This window comes from Podarcis melisellensis, assembly GCF_964234715.1.
Source record: "Podarcis melisellensis genome assembly, chromosome: 18".
NCBI lineage: Eukaryota > Metazoa > Chordata > Lepidosauria > Squamata > Lacertidae > Podarcis > Podarcis melisellensis.
Window position 1 is genome coordinate 2046092 of NC_138536.1, and position 20430 is coordinate 2066521.

The 20430-nt window shown below is 49.6% G+C and overlaps 1 protein-coding gene across 1 annotated transcript; it reads right to left on the reverse strand.

The window, feature by feature from the left end:
* Positions 1-7474: 7474 nt before the first annotated feature.
* ABHD17A (abhydrolase domain containing 17A, depalmitoylase) lies at positions 7475-19875 on the reverse strand. The gene is made up of 5 exons (XM_081895834.1): positions 19559-19875; positions 15677-16232; positions 11829-12023; positions 10546-10725; positions 7475-8625 (listed from the first exon to the last, which is right to left on the reverse strand). The coding sequence occupies exons 2-5, from the start codon at positions 15991-15993 to the stop codon at positions 8400-8402; spliced, it is 918 nt and encodes a 305-aa protein (XP_081751960.1). The 5' UTR covers positions 15994-16232; positions 19559-19875; the 3' UTR covers positions 7475-8399.
* Positions 19876-20430: the final 555 nt, after the last annotated feature.

Sequence of the window (20430 nt, forward strand, 5' to 3'; positions counted from 1 at the left end):
AAGCCTAGCGGTGGGGGTGCAGGAATCCTCTGTGGACTAGTCCCATCCTTTTAAAGGCCTTCGACACAATTGAGTGGCACGAGAGTTGGGCGGGGAGAGAAAGAAGGGGACAAGGAGAGATGAAAGAAGGAAGAACGTGTCGAGGAGAAGCAGAAGGAAAGATGATTCCGCGTTCTGCGAAAGGAGAATAAATCAAAACAGGAATTTGTTTCACAATGGGAGGTTTTCAAAGAATATCTGAAAAATAAATATAGTAGTTTAAATTCTGATGCAGCATTCGAGGAACTTCAGTAATAGTTGCAAGGTAGATATAAGAAATGAGATTCATTAAGAATAAGTTTAATTATGATAAAAGTGTGCATTGGCAATAAGTAATATGAATTTGAAATATGGAATAGACGGGAGGTGGGGTCTTTAGTGTTAAGACCAACAGATGTTTTATTGTTTGCTAAGAAAATTATGTGTCTATGGTTATTCTTGTGTGTAATTTGGTATTTGTGGTTTTTTTCTTTTTTTCTTGTTGTATCAATAAAAACTTTATTATTATTTTTTAAAAGAAGAAAGTGGGAGGGGAAATGGGGAAGAAGAAAAATGAGGACTAGAAACTTGAATATACCTAAACCATCAGCTCCTTGAGACAGAGGCTTTCAGTGCATGCTAAAGTTTGCCAGCATGTCTAATTTATTTTTATTTAGTTTATTCGTTATTCGGGGGTGGGGGTGGTGAAGACCTCAAAACTGTCACCACTGTGTCAATTTTTATTTTTATTTTAACCTGTTTTTGAAAGTTTTTGGTGCGTTGTAAATGGCAGATGTAGCACTGTTTGTGCACATTCCGTGGCAAGACAGCGCTCTTCCAGAGCTCAAGAAAGCCCCATAACCTCCGAAATGGGGAGGTAAATCTGGTTTTATCCAGTATGCATCTGAAGGCGGCCCTGTATCGGGACTTTTTAAACGTCTGGCGTTTTATTACGTTTTTATATTCTGCTGGAAGCTGCCCAGAGTGGCTGGGGAAACCCAGCCAGATGGGCACGGGTTATTATTATTATTATTATTATTATTATTACTACTACTACTACTGCTATACCAACGGAGCACACATCCTTTCTCTTTGTTGAGTTCTGGATTGCAAAGCTCGACAGGGTGTGGTCACTTCCAGAAGACAAGATCCAGAGCCTCACATCTTCCCTCCGTGAGAAATTATAAAGCTATTATACATGCAAAAAATGCGAACTCTGCAGAATAAAACAAACCATGCAAAATAAGAGACGGTTTCACGTTCTTCTGGTGGTTCCCATATCCAGCTTTCCCTAGCACAGAAATTGCATTGGCTAAGCATATAGATTAAAAATAAAAATAAAAAAATCTGGCACGGAATGCAGCAAACATTTCCTTCCGTTTCTTTAACCTTTATCGGAGACTCTAAACTCCCCTTGCTTGTCGCGACCATGAAAGTTGCAAATAAAACTGTCAGTTTTATCAAAGCTGCTGCGCGAATTTATGGCAGGACGGCGTTTTAAATGCCGTTCCCGGTTTTTGTTCGCCTGGCCTCACAAATGGAGCGGATAAAAGCGTCGCCAGACTGTGGAACTCCCTGCCCCAGGACCCAGGGATGGCCAACGATTTGGATGGCTTTCAGAGAGGATTGGGCAAATTCACGGAGGAGGAGCAGTATGGCGTGCCTCTGAATATAAGCTGCCGTAAGAGCGCTCCACTTTTGAGAGTAAAGCCACGCTCTTTAAATCGTTACACTCATGAGGACTAGGAACGTGAAATAAAAAGCAGGCTCCGAGATTCTCAGGAAGCTTACTGCCATGCTCATTCGACGGTCACCTCCATGGGATACAGTTAAAGCCTTTAATTTCCCCCCATGAAGGAAGGAAATAAGCAACTATCTGATTTTTAGAAGACATCTGAAGGCAGCCCTGTTTAGGGAAATTTTCAGTGTTTGATATTTTATCGCCTTTTTATTGTTGCTGTTGGTATTCTTTTGGGAGCCGCCCAGGGTGGCTGGGGGAACCCAGCCAGATGGGCAGGGGATTATGATTATGATTATGATTTTTATTATTATTGGTTCCCAGCACCTTTAGCTAACTATACTCCAAAGAATTCTGGCCAAGGGTTGTGGTGCCACGCGCTTTGAACGTACGGCGTGGATCCCACCAGCTCGGGACCCACCCAGCGATCCCGTCCGTGGCAAAACGCTCGCCGCTGAATTATAGAACCGTCGAGCTGGGGCTCTCAAAGGTCCTCTAGACCAACCCCCTGCAATGCGGGAATCTCGGCTGAAGCAGCCGAGATCACCCAACCTCTGCTTAAAAAACTTCCAAGGAGTTTTTTCCAAGGAGTAAACAAGATCTGCCCCACTTCCTTGATACCAAAGGAGTGTTCTCAATTCTCAGCTGCCTTACCAACTCCGCTTTGGGGGGTGACTCCTTTCTGCTGGCAGCTGGGCTCCCCGTCCCGAGAAAGCTCAGTGACCCTCGCCTCGTCCTCTTCTTCTTCTTTCCAGATGATGGAACCGATGGTCCGCCAGGCGTCGGTTTTATACTGTCGCCATTCATATGACCAGCACGTGAAAAGCCCGAGTCGGACAGGGCTTGGAAGTGGGAACCGAAAATCGACTTAAGAGGACTTAATTGCAGCAAGGCGGGGGGCTCCTTGCTGATGCTGGATCCCATGACCAGGCTAAAAGGGGTCTCATGACTGCTTTATACCAGACCTAACTTCTCAAAGGGCCTATTCTTCTCCTCCGTGACCTTCCGCTCAGCTGGGCAACTGATCCATCAAGCGAGGGCAGTTGATCCTCTTAGATCAGGAACACAGGGACCTGAATACCAGCACCCCCCGGGTGCTTTTGGACTCCCAGCTCCCAAAAGCACTGGTCAGCATGCTCAGTGGTCAGAGATAATGTGTGTGTGTTTTGAGGCCCACAACTTGTGGAGGGTTGCAAGTTCTCCATGACCTTGCTATATATACCGGGACACATTCGCAGGGAAACCTAAATGTTCGTTTACGAAGCTATTGCACTACCAACCTTGCTCTATGCTTGTGAAACGTGGACCACTTATAAACGCCATCTCCACCTCCTCGGAAGATTCCATCTATGGGGTCTCCGGAAATTTTTACACATCACTTGGGAAGACAGGCAAACAAATGCCAGTGTCCTGGAAGAAGCAAAGATCGCCAGTGTTGAAGCAATGATTCTTCAACATCAACTTCGTTGGACTGGTCATGCTCTTGTGTGGATGCCTGATGAGCGTCTTCCAAAGCAACTCCTCCATTCTGAACTTAGAAATGGAAAGCGTAATGCTGGTGGTCAACAAAAGAGGTTCAAAGACTGTCTCAAGGCAAATCTAAAAAAATGAAGTATAAACACCAACAACTGGGAAGCACTGGCCTGCAAGCGCTCCAGTTGGAGAACAGCCTTGACTAAAGGTGTCCTGGGCTTTGAAGACACTCAAACTCAGGACGCAAGGGAGAAACGTGCTAAGAGGAAGGGACGCTTGGTAAACCCTCACCGGGATCAACTCCCACCCAGAAACCAATGTCCCCACTGTGGAAGGACGTGGGGATCCAGAATTGGCCTCCACAGTCACTTATGGACTCACCATTAAAACCGTGTTTATGGAAGACAATCTTACTCGGCTACGAGGGATTCCTAAAGAAGCAGCAGCTATATACAGTGGTACCTCGGGTTACATACGCTTCAGGTTACATACGCTTCAGGTTACACACTCCGCTAGCCCAGAAATGGTGCTTCAGGTTAAGAACTTTGCTTCAGGATGAGAACAGAAATCGTGCAGCGGCAGCAGGAGGCCCCATTAGCTAAAGTGGTGCTTCAGGTTAAGAACAGTTTCAGGTTAAGAACAGACCTCCGGAACGAATTAAGTACTTAACCCGAGGTACCACTGTACTGCTGAGACTTTGGCCGGCCATTTCTTAAGCCACAGAACAGAGTAGCCTGAGCCAGGGTGTTCCACCGGTTCACTGCTACGCACAAAGGCAGGCTTGGTTTTGGCCAACCCTCGAATCCATACCCTCCCAACATTTATCCAATGAAAATAGGGGTGTCTTATTGCATCATCATAATTTTAATAATTATACCCTGCCCATCCGGCTGGATTGCCCCAACCAATCTGGGCGACTTCCAACATGTATTTTTGTTGTTTTGTCGTTTAGTGGTATCCGCCTCTTCTTGACCCCCTGGACCAGAGCACGCCAGGCCCTCCTGTCTTCCACTGCCTCCCAGTTTGGTCAAACTCATGCTGGTCGCTTTGAGAACACTGTCCAACCATCTCATCCTCTGTTGTCCCCTTCTCCTTGTGCCCTCCATCTTTCCCAACATCAGGGTCTTTTCCAGGGAGTCTTCTCTTCTCACAAGGTGGCCAAAGTCTTGGAGCCTCGGCTTCAGGATCTGTCCTTCCAGTGAGCACTCAGGGCTGATTTCCTTCAGAATGGACTTCCAACATATATAAGTTCATCAAACAAACAAACAGCTTCACTAGAAAGGGCTGCCTTCAGATGTCTTCTAAAGGCTGTACAGTTACTTATCTCCTTGGCTCACCAACCCACAACATTTCTGTGATGAAAACGGGAGGGCTGATGGTTTAGGCATACAGTGGTACCTCGGATTAAGTACTTAATTCGTTCTGGAGGTCCGTTCTTACCCTGAAACTGTTCTTAACCTGAAGACCACTTTAGCTAATGGGGCCCCCTGTTGCCGCCGGAGCACAATTTCTGTTCTCATCCTGAAGCCAAGTTCTTAACCCGAGGTACTATTTCTGGGTTAGCAGAGTCTGTAACCTGAAGCGTCTGTAACCCGAGGTACCGCTGTATTCAATTATGGCGAAGTTATCCACCGCCCTGTTTTTTAAAATGAGCTTCTCCAAAGGGACAAAACGATGGCACCCCTGGGGTTTCCTGCCATGTGAAAGCTATTTTTATATTTTTATGTTGGAAGCTCTTAGAAGGCACCTTCCTGTTTAGGGAAATTTTTAAATATCGGATGTTTTATTGTCTTTTTAATATTCTGTTGGGAGCTGCTCAGAGCGGCTGGGGCAAACCAGTCATACGGGCAGAGTAAAAAGGTAAAAGGACCCCTGACCATTAGGTCCAGTCGTGGCCGACTCTGGGGTTGCGGTGCTCATCTCGCTTTACTGGCCAAGGGAGCCGGCGTACAGCTTCCGGGTCATGTAGCCAGCAGGACTAAGCCGCTTCTGGCGAACTAGAGCAGCGCACGGAAATGCCGCTTACCTTCCCGCCGGAGCAGTACCTATTGATCTACTTGCACTTTGTGCTTTTGAACTGCTAGGTTGGCAGGAGCAGGGACCGAGCAACGGGAGCTCACCCCGTCATTGCGGGGATTCGAACCGCCAACCATCTGATCGGCAAGTCCTAGGCTCTGTGGTTTAACCCACAGCTCCACCCGCGTCCCATATATGGGCAGAGTACAAACAAATAATTTATTATTGTTATTAGGAAAGCCAACAGCCCCCACTATTACTCAGCCCTCTCCAATTTCCTGCAAACTTCAGACACACATCAGATCCCCTCCTGCCTCTCTCTCTCCACCAGGAAGTTGACAGCTCTTAAGAGGAGATAGAGAGACAGATACATATTTGGCACAAACAAACAGTTTTCTCTCATAGGATTAAGTCCGCCCCAGGCTGTTCCAGCCGCTTTGCTAATCAGAGGCTACTGGGGATAACCGCGTGCCACAGAAGGGGAGGACCAGCCTGCAAATTTGGCCTCCCGCTCGGGTCAGATTTTGCAGGGGCGGTTTTGAAAATAAATCTAGGCTTATTTTTTTTGGGGGGGGGCTGGGAAATGGCTGTCTCCCCTCCCTGATCCCTCTCTTCCTTCTCCCCATCAATCATGCTTTTTAACATCTATATGAAGCCGCTGGGAGAGATCATCAGGGGTTTGGGCTGGTTGTCCATCAGTATGCGGATGATACCCAGCTCTACCTCTCTTTCAAATCAGAACCAGTGAAGGCGGTGAAGGTCCTGTGTGTCTGGAGGCGGTTGGAGGATGGATGGCGGCTAACGGATTGAGGTTGAATCCTGACAAGACAGAATTACTGTTTTGGGGGGACAAGAGGCGGGCAGGTGTGGGGGACTCCCTGGTCCTGAATGGGGTGACTGTGCCCCTGAAGGACCAGGTGCGCAGCCTGGGAGTCATTTTGGACTCACAGCTGTCCATGGAGGTGCAGGTCAGTTCTGTGTCCAGGGCAGCTCCATCTGGTATGCAGGCTGAGACCCTCCCTGCCCACAGACTGCCTCACCAGAGTGGTGCATGCTCTGGTTATCTCTCGCTTGGACTACTGCCATGCGCTCTCCATGGGGCTGCCTTTGAAGGCAACTCAAAAACTGCAACTAATCCAGATTGTGGCAGCCAGACTGGGGACTGGGAGCGGCCGCTGAGACCATATAACACCGGTCCTCAAAGACCTGCACAGGCTCCTAGTACGTTTCTGAGCACAATTCAAAGGGTTGGTGCTGACCTTGAAAGCCCTAAACAGCCCAGTATCCCTTAAGGAGCGTCTCCACCTCCATTGTCCAGCCTGGACACGGAGGTCCAGCTCCGAGGTCCTTCTGGCGGTTCCCTCCCTGCGAGAAGCGAGGTTACAAGGAACCTGGCAGAGGGCCTTCTCGGTGGTGGTGCCCTCCCATCAGATGTCAAGGAAATAAACAACTATCTGGCTTTTAGAAGACATCTGAAGGCAGACCTCTTTATGGAAGTGTTTTATGGTTGATGTTTTATGTTTCTGTATATGCTGGAAGCCACACAGATTGCCTGGGGAAACCCAGCCAGATGGATAGAGTAAGGTAAAGGTAAAGGTACCCCTGCCCGTACGGGCCAGTCTTGACAGACTCTGGGGTTGTGCGCCCATCTCACTTAAGAGGCCAAGGGCCAGTGCTGTCCGAAGACACTTCCGGGTCACGTGGCCAGCGTGACATCGCTGCTCTGGCGAGCCAGAGCCGCACATGGAAACGCCGTTTACCTTCCCGCTGGTAAGCGGTCCCTATTTATCTACTTGCACCCGGAGGTGCTTTCGAACTGCTAGGTTGGCAGGCGCTGGGACCGAGCAGCGGGAGCGCACCCCGCCGCAGGGATTCGAACCGCCGACCTTTTGATCGGCAAGTCCTAGGCGCTGAGGCTTTAACCCACAGCGCCACCTGCGTCCCATGGATAGAGTACAAAGAATAAAATTATCATTATTAACTGTGTACAGCACAAGTCGTGCATGTAAAGACAGGTGAGTTACTTAGCAACATCTCCTTGCAAGCAACAGGCAAGCGACTCTCCTGGACCCAATCCATCTCAGAAGATGTAGCGAAGCCCGTTATGAGATGGTGCAGATCTTACAAGAGGAATGTGGATTTTTTTCCGGGTACCCCAACACACCCAGTTCCAGCCGTGCCCCTGAACCCTGCAAGACACACCCAACAACATTTCTCGGGAGACAAATCTGGGTCTTCCAAACTTTTATTCCTCTTTGTTGTCAAAAACGAACGGGTGGGAGGCTTTCCCCAAACTCCCTCTCCTCCCCCACCCCGAAAACACACACACGAAAATAATTCCCTGTGTTATTTGGAATTAAATGAATTCTGGCTCAAACACATGGGGTTATCCGGATACGGCGGGGATATTCAAACAATAGGATCCGGGAGTTTGTGGACGGAACAGGCAAGCTATCTCTCTGATTCCCGTCAACCCGCTTAATCCTGGCCCGTGTAGATCAGACAGGTTGTACTCCACAACCAGGGTGTCCTGGCGAAAACTCCATCCGCCGAAGCACAGGAGAATCTGTAACAGAGGTCCTCCGGCCTCTAGGTGGCGCTGTGCGACGGGCAGCGGAGGCAGAGCGGACCATTTTGGCCGTCATGCATTTTGGCGCCCCACCCCACCCTGTATCCTCGGGGCAGAGCGAGGGTTATCCCGCCCCACCTTCCCCCTTCCCCCAAGGCTTATTGCTATCTCTGGGACGCGCCGAGAGTTACGAAAAGAAGGATTCGAGAAAATGGGATGTCGTGGTGGCAGCGTAGTCTCAATGGAGGCGTCGTCGACGTATTTTTTTGTAAAAAAATGGACAGCGATGTGCGGAAACGGCTAGTCTGCAGGCGCAGAGAGGGGCGGCTCGGCACGTTGCCGGGGCGGGAGGCGTCGACGTCAGAGATGGCAGCGGTGGGCGAGTGAGCGACTCCCGGTGTCGGAGGAAACGCCCCGAGAGAGACGCGAGACTGGTGCCCCTCTGTAACGGAGGACTCCTCTCCCGCTTCGGTGGGCAGGGGACTGGTGCCCGTAAGAGCGCCCTAAAGCCGTGAGCCCCTCGCCATCCTCCGGACGGAGGTGCGCGCGGCCGGAGGAGAGGGCGAGAAACGAGACGGGCGGTTGTCAGTTGTTCTGGCCGGCCAGGTCGTGCGAAATGAACTTGCGCAGGCGCTCCAAGTACTGGCTGTACAGTTCGATGTCGTTGTGGCCGGCGCCCTCGACCCACAGCGGCTCAACGGCCTTCGGGCATCGCTCATAGAGAGCCAAGCCGTGGGAGAAGTCAATGACCTCGTCTTCCGTGCCGTGGATGAAGAGGACCGGGGAGGTGATCCGGGAGACTTTGTCGATGCTGCGGAAGAGGAAAAGAACATGACTTATTGGCCTGCTTCGCCCCGTAACATTAACCATGGTTTTTTCAAACCATGGTGGGGTTTTTGTGAACCATGGTTATTTAAACCATGGTGGGGATTCCCTTTTTTAAAAAACCATGGTTATTTAAATAACCATGGTTATTTAAACCACGGTGGGTTATTTTAAACCATGGCTTTTTTAAAAACAACCACCACCATGGTTTTTAAAAACCATGCTTTTTAAAAACAACAACAACCATGGTTTTTAAACCATATGGTTTTTTTAAACCATGGCTTTTTAAAAACAACAATAACCATGGTTTTTATACTATATGGTTTTTTTAAACCATGGCTTTTTAAAAACAACAACAACCATGGTTTTTAAACCATAGTGGGTTATTTTAAACCATGGCTTTTTAAACCATAGTTTTTTAAAACTGAGTTCCGGATGAAAACAAGGCCCTGGTTATTACTATTTTTAAAATCTCTCCCCCCCCCCGAACCTGCCCAGGTTTTGTGATCTACAGAGGAGGCCACTGAAACTACTGCCAGCTACGCAGACAAACTTGGTGAGATTGCTGGACAGGGCCTTCTCGGTGTTGGCTGCTCCCAGACTTTTCAACTCCCTCCCTAGAGAAGCCAAACTGCCCCCCCTTGTCGTCCTTCCACCCAGCAGGCTTTCGGCTACTGGCTCCTTTTAAAGAGTGCTCTTTTTACTATTCCTATTTCAACACATCTAGTTTTTTACGTTTTTTAAAATTCTATTAAAGTTGAATGACTTTTTTAACCATTTTCAGGACGCGGGTGGCGTGGTGGGTTAAACCACAGAGCCTAGGACTTGCCGATCAGAAGGTCGGCGGTTTGAATCCCCGCAATGACGGGGTGAGCTCCCGTTGCTCGGTCCCTGCTCCTGCCCACCTAGCAGTTCGAAAGCACGTCAAAGTGCAAGTAGATCAATAGGTACCACTCCGGCGGGGAGGTAAACAGCGTTTCCGTGTGCTGGTCTGGTTCACCAGAAGCGGCTTAGTCCTGGTGGCCACATGACCCGGAAGCTGTACGCCGGCTCCCTTGGCCAATAAAGCAAGATGAGCGCCGCAACCCCAGAGTCGGCCATGACTGGACCTAATGGTCAGGGGTCCCTTTACCTTTTACCATTTTCTCTTTTTTTCATTTTTTTTGTTTTCACAACATTATAAACAAACAAACAAACAAACAAACGTATAAGACAAACAAACATAAATCATAGCCTTATTGAAAATTACAAACCCCTTGGTTGAATTTCATTGCATAGCCTTTTAACGGTTTTCCAAATCACAGTTCCTACAAAATTTAACTTAAACATTAACATCCTTAGATCTTCACCTTATGAAATTAAACATATTAATTCATCCCTTAACATAAATAAAATCCTAAGCCAATTAAGTATCTGCAAGCTGTTTTCAGTTAATTTAACTTAACAAATTTAACTCTATAAGACTCACTCTATAAGACTCACTTTTCCCCTCCTGAAAAGTAAGGGGAAATGTGTGTGTGTCTTATGGAGCGAATGCCGGCTGCGCAGCTATCCCAGAAGCCAGAACAGTGATCCCTCTTGCTGTTCTGGCTTCTGGGATTCAGAATATTTTTTTTCTTGTTCTCCTTGCGTCTTGTGGTCTGGTGTGTCTTATAGAGCGAAAAATACGGTAATCATTAAATTTAATCCACTCTTCCTGATACTCCTCCTCCTTCTGGTCGCAGACTTACCTTTAACCATTTTCAACCTAGCGCTGTTGTTCTAATTTGCTTCATCTTGGTCGGGACTGCGAGGGTGATGTCCGGTGACGGACAGGCCCCCTTGGCCCTGCCCACTTTCCTAAATTGGCCACAGAGAGAAGCTCCCCACCCAAAATGCCAGACACAGACCCCCTCCACAGCCTTACTTGGGGAAAGCGTCGAAACAGTAGGTCTTCTTGGTTTCTGGGAAGGCGACACGCATTCCCGAAGTGAGCGGCGAGTGCAGAATCACAGCCGCACACTCATAGCGAGAGGCCAGGTCGACCGTGGGCACCGTTCCGATGCTTTGTCCGTACAAGATGATGTTCTCGGGACTGATCCCGTATCTGGAAGGTAGGCAGGGAAGGGGGGGGAGAGAGAACAGTGCCAACTTCAGTTTCAACAATAATAATTATTGAACACACTCCTGAATGGGGTCACTGTGCCCCCGAAGGACCAGGTGCGCAGCCTGGGGGTCATTTTAGACTCACGGCTGTCCATGGAGGCGCAGGTCAATTCTGTGTCCAGGGCTGCTCCATCTGGTACGCAGAAAGAAACCCCCTCCCTGCCCGCAGACTGGCGAAAGTGGTGCATGCTCTGGTTATCTCCCGCTTGGACTACTGCCATGCGCTTACGTGGGGCTGCCTTTGAAGGTGACCCGGAAACTGCAACTAATCCAGAATGCGGCAGCCAGACTGGGGACTGGGAGCGGCTGCTGAGACCATAGAACACTGGTCCCGAAAGACCTACATTGGTTCCCAGGATGTTTCCAAGCACAATTTAAAGTGTTGGTGCTGACGTTTAAATCCCTAAACGGCCCTGTATCCCCGAAGGAGCGTCTCCATCCGCATCGTTCAGCCCGGACACAGAGGTCCAGCTCTCAGGGCCTTCTGGAAGTTCCCTCCCTGCAAGAAGTGAGATAACCCTGCAGAGGGCCTTCTCGGTGGTGGCACCCGCCCTGTGGAAAGCCCTCCCTTCAGATGCCAAGGAGATAAAGAACTGCACAACTTTAAGAAGACACCTTAAGGCAACCCTGCATCTGGAAGTTTTTAATGTTTGGTGTTTTCACATATGCTGTAAGCCGCCAGATGGACAGGGTATAATAATAGTAATATACATAAACATGATAAAACATTGAAAGCTTCCCTAAACAGGGCTGCCTTCAGATGTCTTCCAAAAGTCAGATCATTGTTCATTTCCTTGACATCTGATGGGAAATGCCGTTTACCTTCCTGCCAGTGGTACCTATTTATCTACTTGCACTTTGACGTGCTTTCAAACTGCTAGGTTGGCAGGAGCTGGGACCAAGCAACGGGAGCTCACCCCGTCATTGCGGGGATTCGAACCGCTGACCTTCTGATCAGCAAGTCCTAGGCTCTGTGGTTTAGACCACTGAAGAATGGCGAGCGAACAACTGACTTAAAGAGGGCACCTTCGCTCCCACGCTCACCGTGTGCGCAGGGCTTGCCAGGCAGCGTCGACGTCGGCGTACAGATTCTTCTCGGAGGGCTTCCCCGTGCTGACGCCGTACCCTGAGTAGTCGTACGAGAAGATGTTGCAACTGATGCGGGTGCCCAGGCTGATGTAGAAGCTGCACATCTGGCCCAGGTCCACAGCGTTGCCGTGCGAGAACAGGACCGTGAACCTGCAATGGGAGGAGAACGTCTTTTGAGTGCAGGGCCGGATTTTGGTTTGATGTGGCCCTCAGCTCCTGAAGGTCATGGGGCCCTTTCTATGCCCAGCTGTCCTTTGCCAACAACAAATGGTCGCTATTCTTTTGTGTTGAATATATGCTATAAGATAATTGATGGACCTCATAGGTATCTCAAGCCATTTGCCCATGTTGCCCTGCAACCAGTCCATGCAGAATGTCGGCACCCTATATATAAAGGTAAAGGTAAAGGTACCCCTGCCCGTACGGGCCAGTCTTGACAGACTCTGGGGTTGTGCGCCCATCTCACTTAAGAGGCCAGGGGCCAGCGCTGTCCGGAGACACTTCCGGGTCACTTGGCCAGCGTGACATTGCTGCTCTGGCGAGCCAGAGCCGCACACGGAAACGCCGTTTACCTTCCCGCTGGTAAGCGGTCCCTATTTATCTACTTGCACCCAGAGGTGCTTTCGAACTGCTAGGTTGGCAGGCGCTGGGACCAAGCAGCGGGAGCGCACCCCACAGCAGGGATTCGAACCGCCAACCTTTCGATTGGCAAGTCCTAGGCGCTGAGGCTTTAACCCACAGCGCCACCTGCGTCCCACCCTATATATAGAAAGGAGCAAACCAGGGATATTTGAGAGAGCAGGCAAGCAGGCGGGGCCTGTGACTTACATCAAATAAAAGGACACATTCTACTCATGTAAAAACACGCTGATTCCTGGATCGTCGGCGGGCTGGATTTAGAAGGCGATTGGGCCGAATCCGGCCCCTGGGCCTTAGTTTGCCTAGCCATGCAATAGAATATCGTTTAAAAACAAAACGAACAAACAAACCTGCAACTTTTGCACGTTCTTTTCCCGTTTCTATCTTTCTCTTTTACTCTTGTTTCCCACATCCATTTCTTTCATCGCATTACTCCTTTACGGACGAAAACCTTTCGATGAAATTACATTTCCTCTAAACCAGCGTATTCCAAATGCTGCACGAGACTTTCTGCACCAACTTCCCTACACCGAATGTTTTAATCGTGAAAAGGACTCCTCTTTCTCCCCCCCCCCCACCTTGCAAAAAAAAAAAAAAGGCTTAACAGTTTCAATCAATCAATCATTATTGGGCTCAAAGACCAGACAGCAGAATTAACAGCAGCAACATATACTATGTCAGCCAAGGGAGGGCAGGGGAGCAGCTGCCCCCCAGATCCTCAAAAATTAATGAAAAGTGTTAAAAAAAATACTCAATTAACTGAGGTTTTGCCTCCCCAGCAAAACCATCCTCTTTTTTGGGGGGGTGGATTCCTGGCACGGGCGCAGTAGGCAAAACAGAAAGCTCCATATAATCTCATTTCCGTTGTAAAAACAGTGTTTCCTTCCACTGAAAATCTATGTCCCGGAGTTTAAAATCAGCAGCCGTCCATCGACCATCACAGCCCGTCACCATAAAACAGAGTTATTTCGCAGCAGCCCTGGTGATATTCAGGTCTTTTGACAGCAAGGAGGGTCTCTTATTTTTAACAGTTTGCAGCAAACCCGTTCGCAGCAAACCGGCTGAACGGATCCTGGTATCCGTTGCAAGGAGGACAGGAAATCCCAAACCGGGGAAACGCCCTCTTCCACAGCGGAAACAGCTGTGGCGCTAACATCTGTCTTGTTGCTCCTTCCTGGACGCTGCCCTCCCTTCTTCTCCCCTGCAGGCAGTCCGTGGCCGAGCCAGCAAAATCTCCGCAGAGACCCAGGTTACGGCAATCCCCCCATACGGCAACACTGCCTCCCTTCTGCGGCTCCCAACAGAATATTAAAAACACGATCAAACATTAAAAACTCCCCTAAACAGGGCTGCCTTCAGAGGTCTTATGAAAGTCAGAAAGTCGTCTATTTCCTTGACATCTGGCGGGAGGGTGCCACCACCGAGAAGGCCCTCTGCCTGGTTGCCTGTAACCTCACTAGGTCAGGCGGAAAGGCAGTGACGGGCCAAAAGTCACACCCAGTGAGCTTCAGGGCCAAGGGGAGATTTGAACCCAGGTTTCTCAGTTCCCAGTAAGTCACTCTAACCCCTTAACCATGCTGGCGCCACCACTGAGAAGGCCCTCTGCCAGGTTCCCTGTAACCTCGCTCCCGCCAGAAGACCACTGGGGGGGTCAAGAAATAACAGAGGGGGATGTAGAGGGCCTTTTCAGTGGTGGCGCCCCCCTGTGGAACGCCCTCCCGTCAAATGTCAAGGCAATAAGCAACCATCTTACTTTTAGAAGACATCTGAAGGCAGCCTCATTTAGGGAGGTTTTTAATGTTTAATGCTGTTTTGTGTTTTTAATATTCAGTTGGGAGCCGCCCAGAGTGGCTAGGGAGGCCCGGCCAGATGGGCGGGGTGTAAATAATAAAATTATTGTTATTAATTATTATAAGAATATTTAGAAAGCACAATGAGGTGATTCGGGGATCAAAAATATGTGTGATGTTAGATCATGGGTAGGCAAACTAAGACCTGGGGGCCGGATCCGGCCCAATCGCCTTCTCAATCCGGCCCGCGGACGGTTCGGGAATCAGCGTGTTTTGACATGAGTAAAATGTGTGCTTTTATTTAAAATGCATCTCTGGGTTATTTGTGGGGCATAGGAAATTGTTCATTTCCCCCCCAAAAAATATAGTCTGGCCCCCCCACAAGGTCTGAGGGACAGTGGACCGACCCACTGCTGAAAAGGTTTGCTGACCCCTGTGTTAGATGATGTGTGGTCAACTAATGTTTAGTCAAATCAATGGTTGCCATTAATTTGATTTAAAACTGATTTTATAATGAACTGATTTTAGAATGCTGAATTATTTTACTATTATTAGCCGCTCTGAGCCCGGCTTCAGCTGGGGAGGGCGGGATATAAATAAAACTTTATTTATTACAGTGGTACCTCGGGTGAAGTACTTAATTTGTTCCGGAGGGCCGTTCTTAACCTGAAGCTGTTCTTAACCTGAAGCACCACTTTAGCTAATGGGGCCTCCCATTGTAGCTGCGCCACCAGAGCACGATTTCCGTTCTCATCCTGAAGCAAAGTTCTTAACCCGAGGTACTATTTCTGGGTTAGCAGAGTCTGTAACCTGAAGCGTATGTAACCTGAAGCATCTGTAACCCGAGGTAAGGTAAAGGGACCCCTGACCATTAGGTCCAGTGGTGGCCGACTCTGGGGTTGTGGCGCTCATCTCGCTTTATTGGCTGAGGGAGCCGGCGTACAGCTTCCGGGTCATGTGGCCAGCAGGACTAAGCCGCTTCTGGCGAACCAGAGCAGCACACGGAAATGCCGTTTACCTTCCCGCCAGAGCGGTACCTATTTATCTACTTGCACTTTGACGTGCTTTCGAACTGCTAGGTTGGCAGGAGCAGGGACCGAGTAACGGGAGCTCAGCCCGTCATTGCGGGGATTCGAACCGCCGACCTTCTGATCGGCAAGTCCTAGGCTCTGTGGTTTAACCCACAGCACCACCCGCGTCCCTTGTAACCCGAGGTACCACTGTATTATTATTATTAGTTGTCATTGCAGTATTGTTTTGGTCTGTCTGGTGTTGTCTGTTTCGCAGTGAATAACAACAGCAGAAAGATGGAAAGGTGGCAAACAAATGAAAAGCGAAACAGGGTGGAATAAACGCAGCCCAAAGCCGTCTCACCTGGCGCCAGGTACACAACGGACGTACATGCAGCCCACGCGGTTCCCCCGGCTGCTCTTGGTCAGGAACACCTCGATGGTGTCCAGTTCCCGCTGGGCGTACTGGAAATCCGCTCGGTCCCCTAGGTGCAGCTTCCAGCGGGTCATGGCTCCTCCTCGGGGGGAGGTGCTTCCGGGCCCCCCCGCAACGGGATCCGGTTCGGGGACGATGGTGTACGTCGGCTCGGGGGGCAGGAAGGCCAATTTGGCAGCTATGCGCCCGGGGCAGGGCGGGCAACAGAAAAGGCAGCAGAGTTCGCTGACCGTCAGGCCGTTCATGGTGGCCGGCGGGGCAGGAAGAAGGTTGTTTTGGGAGGGACACCCGCAGAAGTCCTGGGCTGGAGGGAAGCAGCGAAGGTGAGGGCGCTTAGGGAAATGTTTTAGCTTCCCGCCGGACGGAGGAATCCTTTATGACATGCCCACTCCGAAGAACTATGAGAGGGTTCTCCTGCATTCCGGCGTAGAGCGGCTGCGTTCCGAAGTCTCCCGGCTGAGCGTCCGTTTCCCTCTGCAGAGTCCTAAAAATAAAAAGAGATAGTAGATTAAATTTAACGATTATCTAGTTAAATTTGTTAGGGACGCGGGTGACGCTGTGGGTTAAACCACAGAGCCTAGGACTTGGCGATCAGAAGGTCGGCGGTTCGAATCCCCGCCACAGGGTGAGCTCCTGTTTCTCGGTCCCTGCTCCTGCCAACCTAGCAGTTCAAAAGCACGTCAAAGTGCAAGTAGATAAATAGGTACCACTCCAGCGGGAAGGTAAATGGCGTTTCCGTGCACTGCTCTGGTTCGCTAGAAGCGGCCTAGTCCTGCTGGCCACATGACCCGGAAGCTGTACGCCGGCTCCCTCAGCCAGTAAAGCGAGATGAGTGCCGCAACCCCAGAGTCGGCCACGACTGGACCTAATGGTCAGGGGTCTCTTTACCTTTACTAGTTAAATTTGTTAAGTTAAATTACCTGAAAACAGCTTGCAGATACTGAATTGGCTTAAGATTTTATTTCTGTTAAGTGATGAGTTAATAGGTTTAATTCCATAAGGTGAAGATTTAAGGATGTCAATGTTTAAGTTAAATTTCGTAAGAATTGGGATTTGGGAAACTGTTCAAAGGACATGCAATGAAATTCAACCAAGGGGAAGCGAGGAAGTCACTTAACAAAGTTAACAAGTGTAATTTTCAATAAGGCTATGGTTTATGTTTGTTTGTCTTGTGTGTTTGTTTGTTTGTTTGTTTATAATATGTGAAAACCAATACAAAAAAGAGAGAGAGAGAGAGAGAGAGAGAGAGAGAGAGAGAGAGAGAGAGAGAGAAAGAAAGAAAGAAAGAAAGAAAGAAAGAGGAAACGGAAGGAAAGGAGTGTTATAAACAACCACAGGGACTCCATCGTTTTAACGGGGTACGGATTTCCCCCTGCATTGCAAAGGGTTGGACTGGACTTTTTTAGCAGGGGGCCGGTCTACTGTCCCGCAGACCTTGTGGGGGGCCAGACTATATTTTTTTGGAGAAAAATAACGAATTTAAAAATGAATTCCTATGCCCCACAAAGAACCCAGAGATGCATTTTAAACAAAAGCACACATTCTACCTGTGTAAAAACACCAGGCAGCCCCCACAAATAACCCAGAGATGCATTTTAAATAAAAAGGGTTTTCGATTCATTTGTTTCTGTGACTGTGGAACCCAGTCAAACCACTGATGGGTTGATTGTGTCACTGCGGAAATGGATAAAAGCGCCCCCATCCAAGCAATGACTGTCATCAGTGCAGGTAAAGGGGGGGGGAATAATAATTTTAATTTTTATCATCTACAATACTGTCTTATTTATTTTATAGTACAGTACAATGTTTATTGCTTTCATTTTATGGATCAGTGGTCTCGTTAGATAGCAAAATCCATGTTCAATTGCTGTTTTAAGGGTTGTTTTTAAAAGTCTGGAACGGATTAATCCCTTTTGCATGGCTTTCTATGGGGAAGCGTGCCTTGGTTTTGGAACGCTTTGGTTTTGGAACAGATTAAGTTTTAGAACCTTCTTCTTCTTCGGCGATCCCTCGTAGCCGAGTAAGATTGTCTTCCATAAATCTGATTTTAACAATGAGTCCGTAAGTGACAGCGGAGGCCAATTCTGGATCCACACATCCTTCCACAGCGGGGACATTGGTTTCCGCGCAAGAAACCAAATATTTGACAACCAAGGTGCCACTGTGTATAGATATATTCACAGACGTTTTCCGCAGTCCAGGGCAGAGGCCGGCAAGCTAACTCCCTTAACTACAAATTCCATATATATATATATATATATATATATATATATATATATATATTCAATTCAAAATCCTTTATTAGGCATAACACACCACACATTAACTAACAAGCATCATATACAGGCTGTATAAAATACGGGCTCAGCAAACACAGTTTATCCCAGTCTTATTCTTAACTCCAAGAAATAAATCGATGAACATAGATAATATAACACAACATAGCAACATCACCTACCAATAAAAACCACTAAGTCTCTTTATCATGGCCCATTCTTTCTTCATGGACAGCACTTAAAAAATCGGCCGCTATTAAAGTAATTTGGTCATCGCTGTCCGCCAGCAGGTCCTGAACAGTTGGTTGTGTAAAAATCCATCTATTAAATTTTAGGGTCTCAAATAATTGTCCTCTGGCACAACTGCCAAAATCACTGGGAAAGAAGATATGCTCCAGAGTATCGGGTTCCTGCTTTCTGCATTTGCAGAGACGCTCTGATTCTGGGATAGCTAAGTATCTTCCTCTCACTACCACCGAGGGAAACATGTTAAATCTGGCCAACATAAACAGCCTACACGGCAACAAAATATTAATAAATCATCGCTGCAGAACCATCTGTGGATTGGACAAGGTTTTTTCTTTCTTTCCAGGATGCACAACCCTGTCGAACGGTGTGCTATGGAAAAACAATAATGACATCATCGGCCGCTGCCTGCCTTCTAAACACACACCAGTTAAGTATTCAACTCTGCCAGATGTATCTCTGTGGGGGGGGGGAGGGGGGGCACGCAACTCAGGAGGGAGGGGGCTGACTTCAGAGTAAACAGGTGCAGACACCCGGACTGCTCTACTGTGTGTGTGTGTGCCGCGCTCTGGAAAGGGTCAAAGTTTGCAAAACAACCCCCCCCCCCGCCCCACCAAAATACACACGCAAATGGAGAGAACGCAAACAGTTCCCAACTAGGTCCTCCTCCTCCTCGGAGACCTACTGAAATCAATAGACCTTTCGGTGGGTTTACCAGTGCTGAAGCATCTGGTAGACATACCGCCTAACACCTTGCTGCTTTGCAAAAAAAGGGGGGGGCGTTGAGAAGATTTAAGAAGCCGACCTCCCGGGTTCAGTCTTGAAGCCCCTGGACAGCTGCTGCCAGCCAGTTCCGGCAATACTGAGGGATAGGGGCCCACTGAACAAGGCAGCTTCTCGGCTTAAATCTACCCTTAGCCCTAATCTTTGAGGACTGGTATCTTGTTCTTGCATCCAGGAAGGGCTGGAAAGAGGGAGCCCGTTCCTTGCCCGAAACCCCGGGGAGCCGCTGCCGGTCCGCGTCGGCAACAGCGCGCTCGGTGGAGCCGCCGGGCCGACTCGCGAGGAGGTCCCTAAAGGCAGCGCACCTCGGGGGAGAAGGGAGGCCGAAGGCGCACGGATAATCTCCACTCCTTGGGGAGGGAGGCGCGCGCAAAGCGAAAGGCAACTCTACCCGGATGGGCTCGCCGCCACCGACTCCCCTCCCTGCACCCTCCCGTCTCTATCCGCCGCGGGATCCTAAGGACAAGTGACGCCCCCTCCGCCCCCACCTCGCCCGGATAATCACCCTCTCCGCCGCGCGTCCCTCTCCAAGTCCCGACGGGGGTCTCTCCAAAGCGCGCTTTGGCGCACGGCAGCTAGCGTCTCTTGTGCGTCTCTCTCTTTCTCTCTCCCTCCGTCTGGCTGGCTTCCTCCCTCCTCTCCCGGCAGCAGCTGCTCGGATCTAGCCGCCCAGCACTGGCCAGGCCCCGATCCGCCGCCTCCGGGCCCCCGCCCGGGCGCTGCAACCGGCCCCCGCCGCGCTCCGCATTACGCGCCCGGGGCCTGGAACTTGGAGACGCGGCTGGCGCTGGCTCGCTGCTCGTCTGCGCCTCCCCTTCGGCGCCTCCTGCTCCTCCTCCCGAGGAGGCGGATGTGACAGCAGCGACAGCCGCACTGGAAATGACGACGGGGCGGCAGGAGGAGCCGGAGGTGGAGCGAGGCCTCCTCCGCCCGGCACGGGAGAAAACGGTTGCCACGCTGGGGAAAGGCTTCTCCAAGCGCCGCGCCGCGCCAGGGGTGGCCCGATGCGCCTCTTCATGAGTCATTTTCTCAAGGGCAAAGGCCCAAGAGCCCCCCCCCCAGGTTTGGCTTGCAGAGGGGCATCCCCAGGAATGACTCTATGGGGAGCAAAAAAAATTCCTTCCAGTAGCACCTTAAAGACCAACTAAGTTAGTTCTTGGTATGAGCTTTCGTGTGCATGCACACTTCTTCAGATACACTGAAACAGAAGTTTCCAGACCCTTCTATATAGTGAGAAGGTGGGGAGGGGTATTACTCAGAAGGGTGGTGGGAATGGGTGATTGGCAGATAGCTGTGATGAGCCTGTTGACGACTCTTAACGACTGCAATAGGTCTTACAGGAAAAAGCAAGGGGTGAGAAGGTGAAAAATGGCTTTG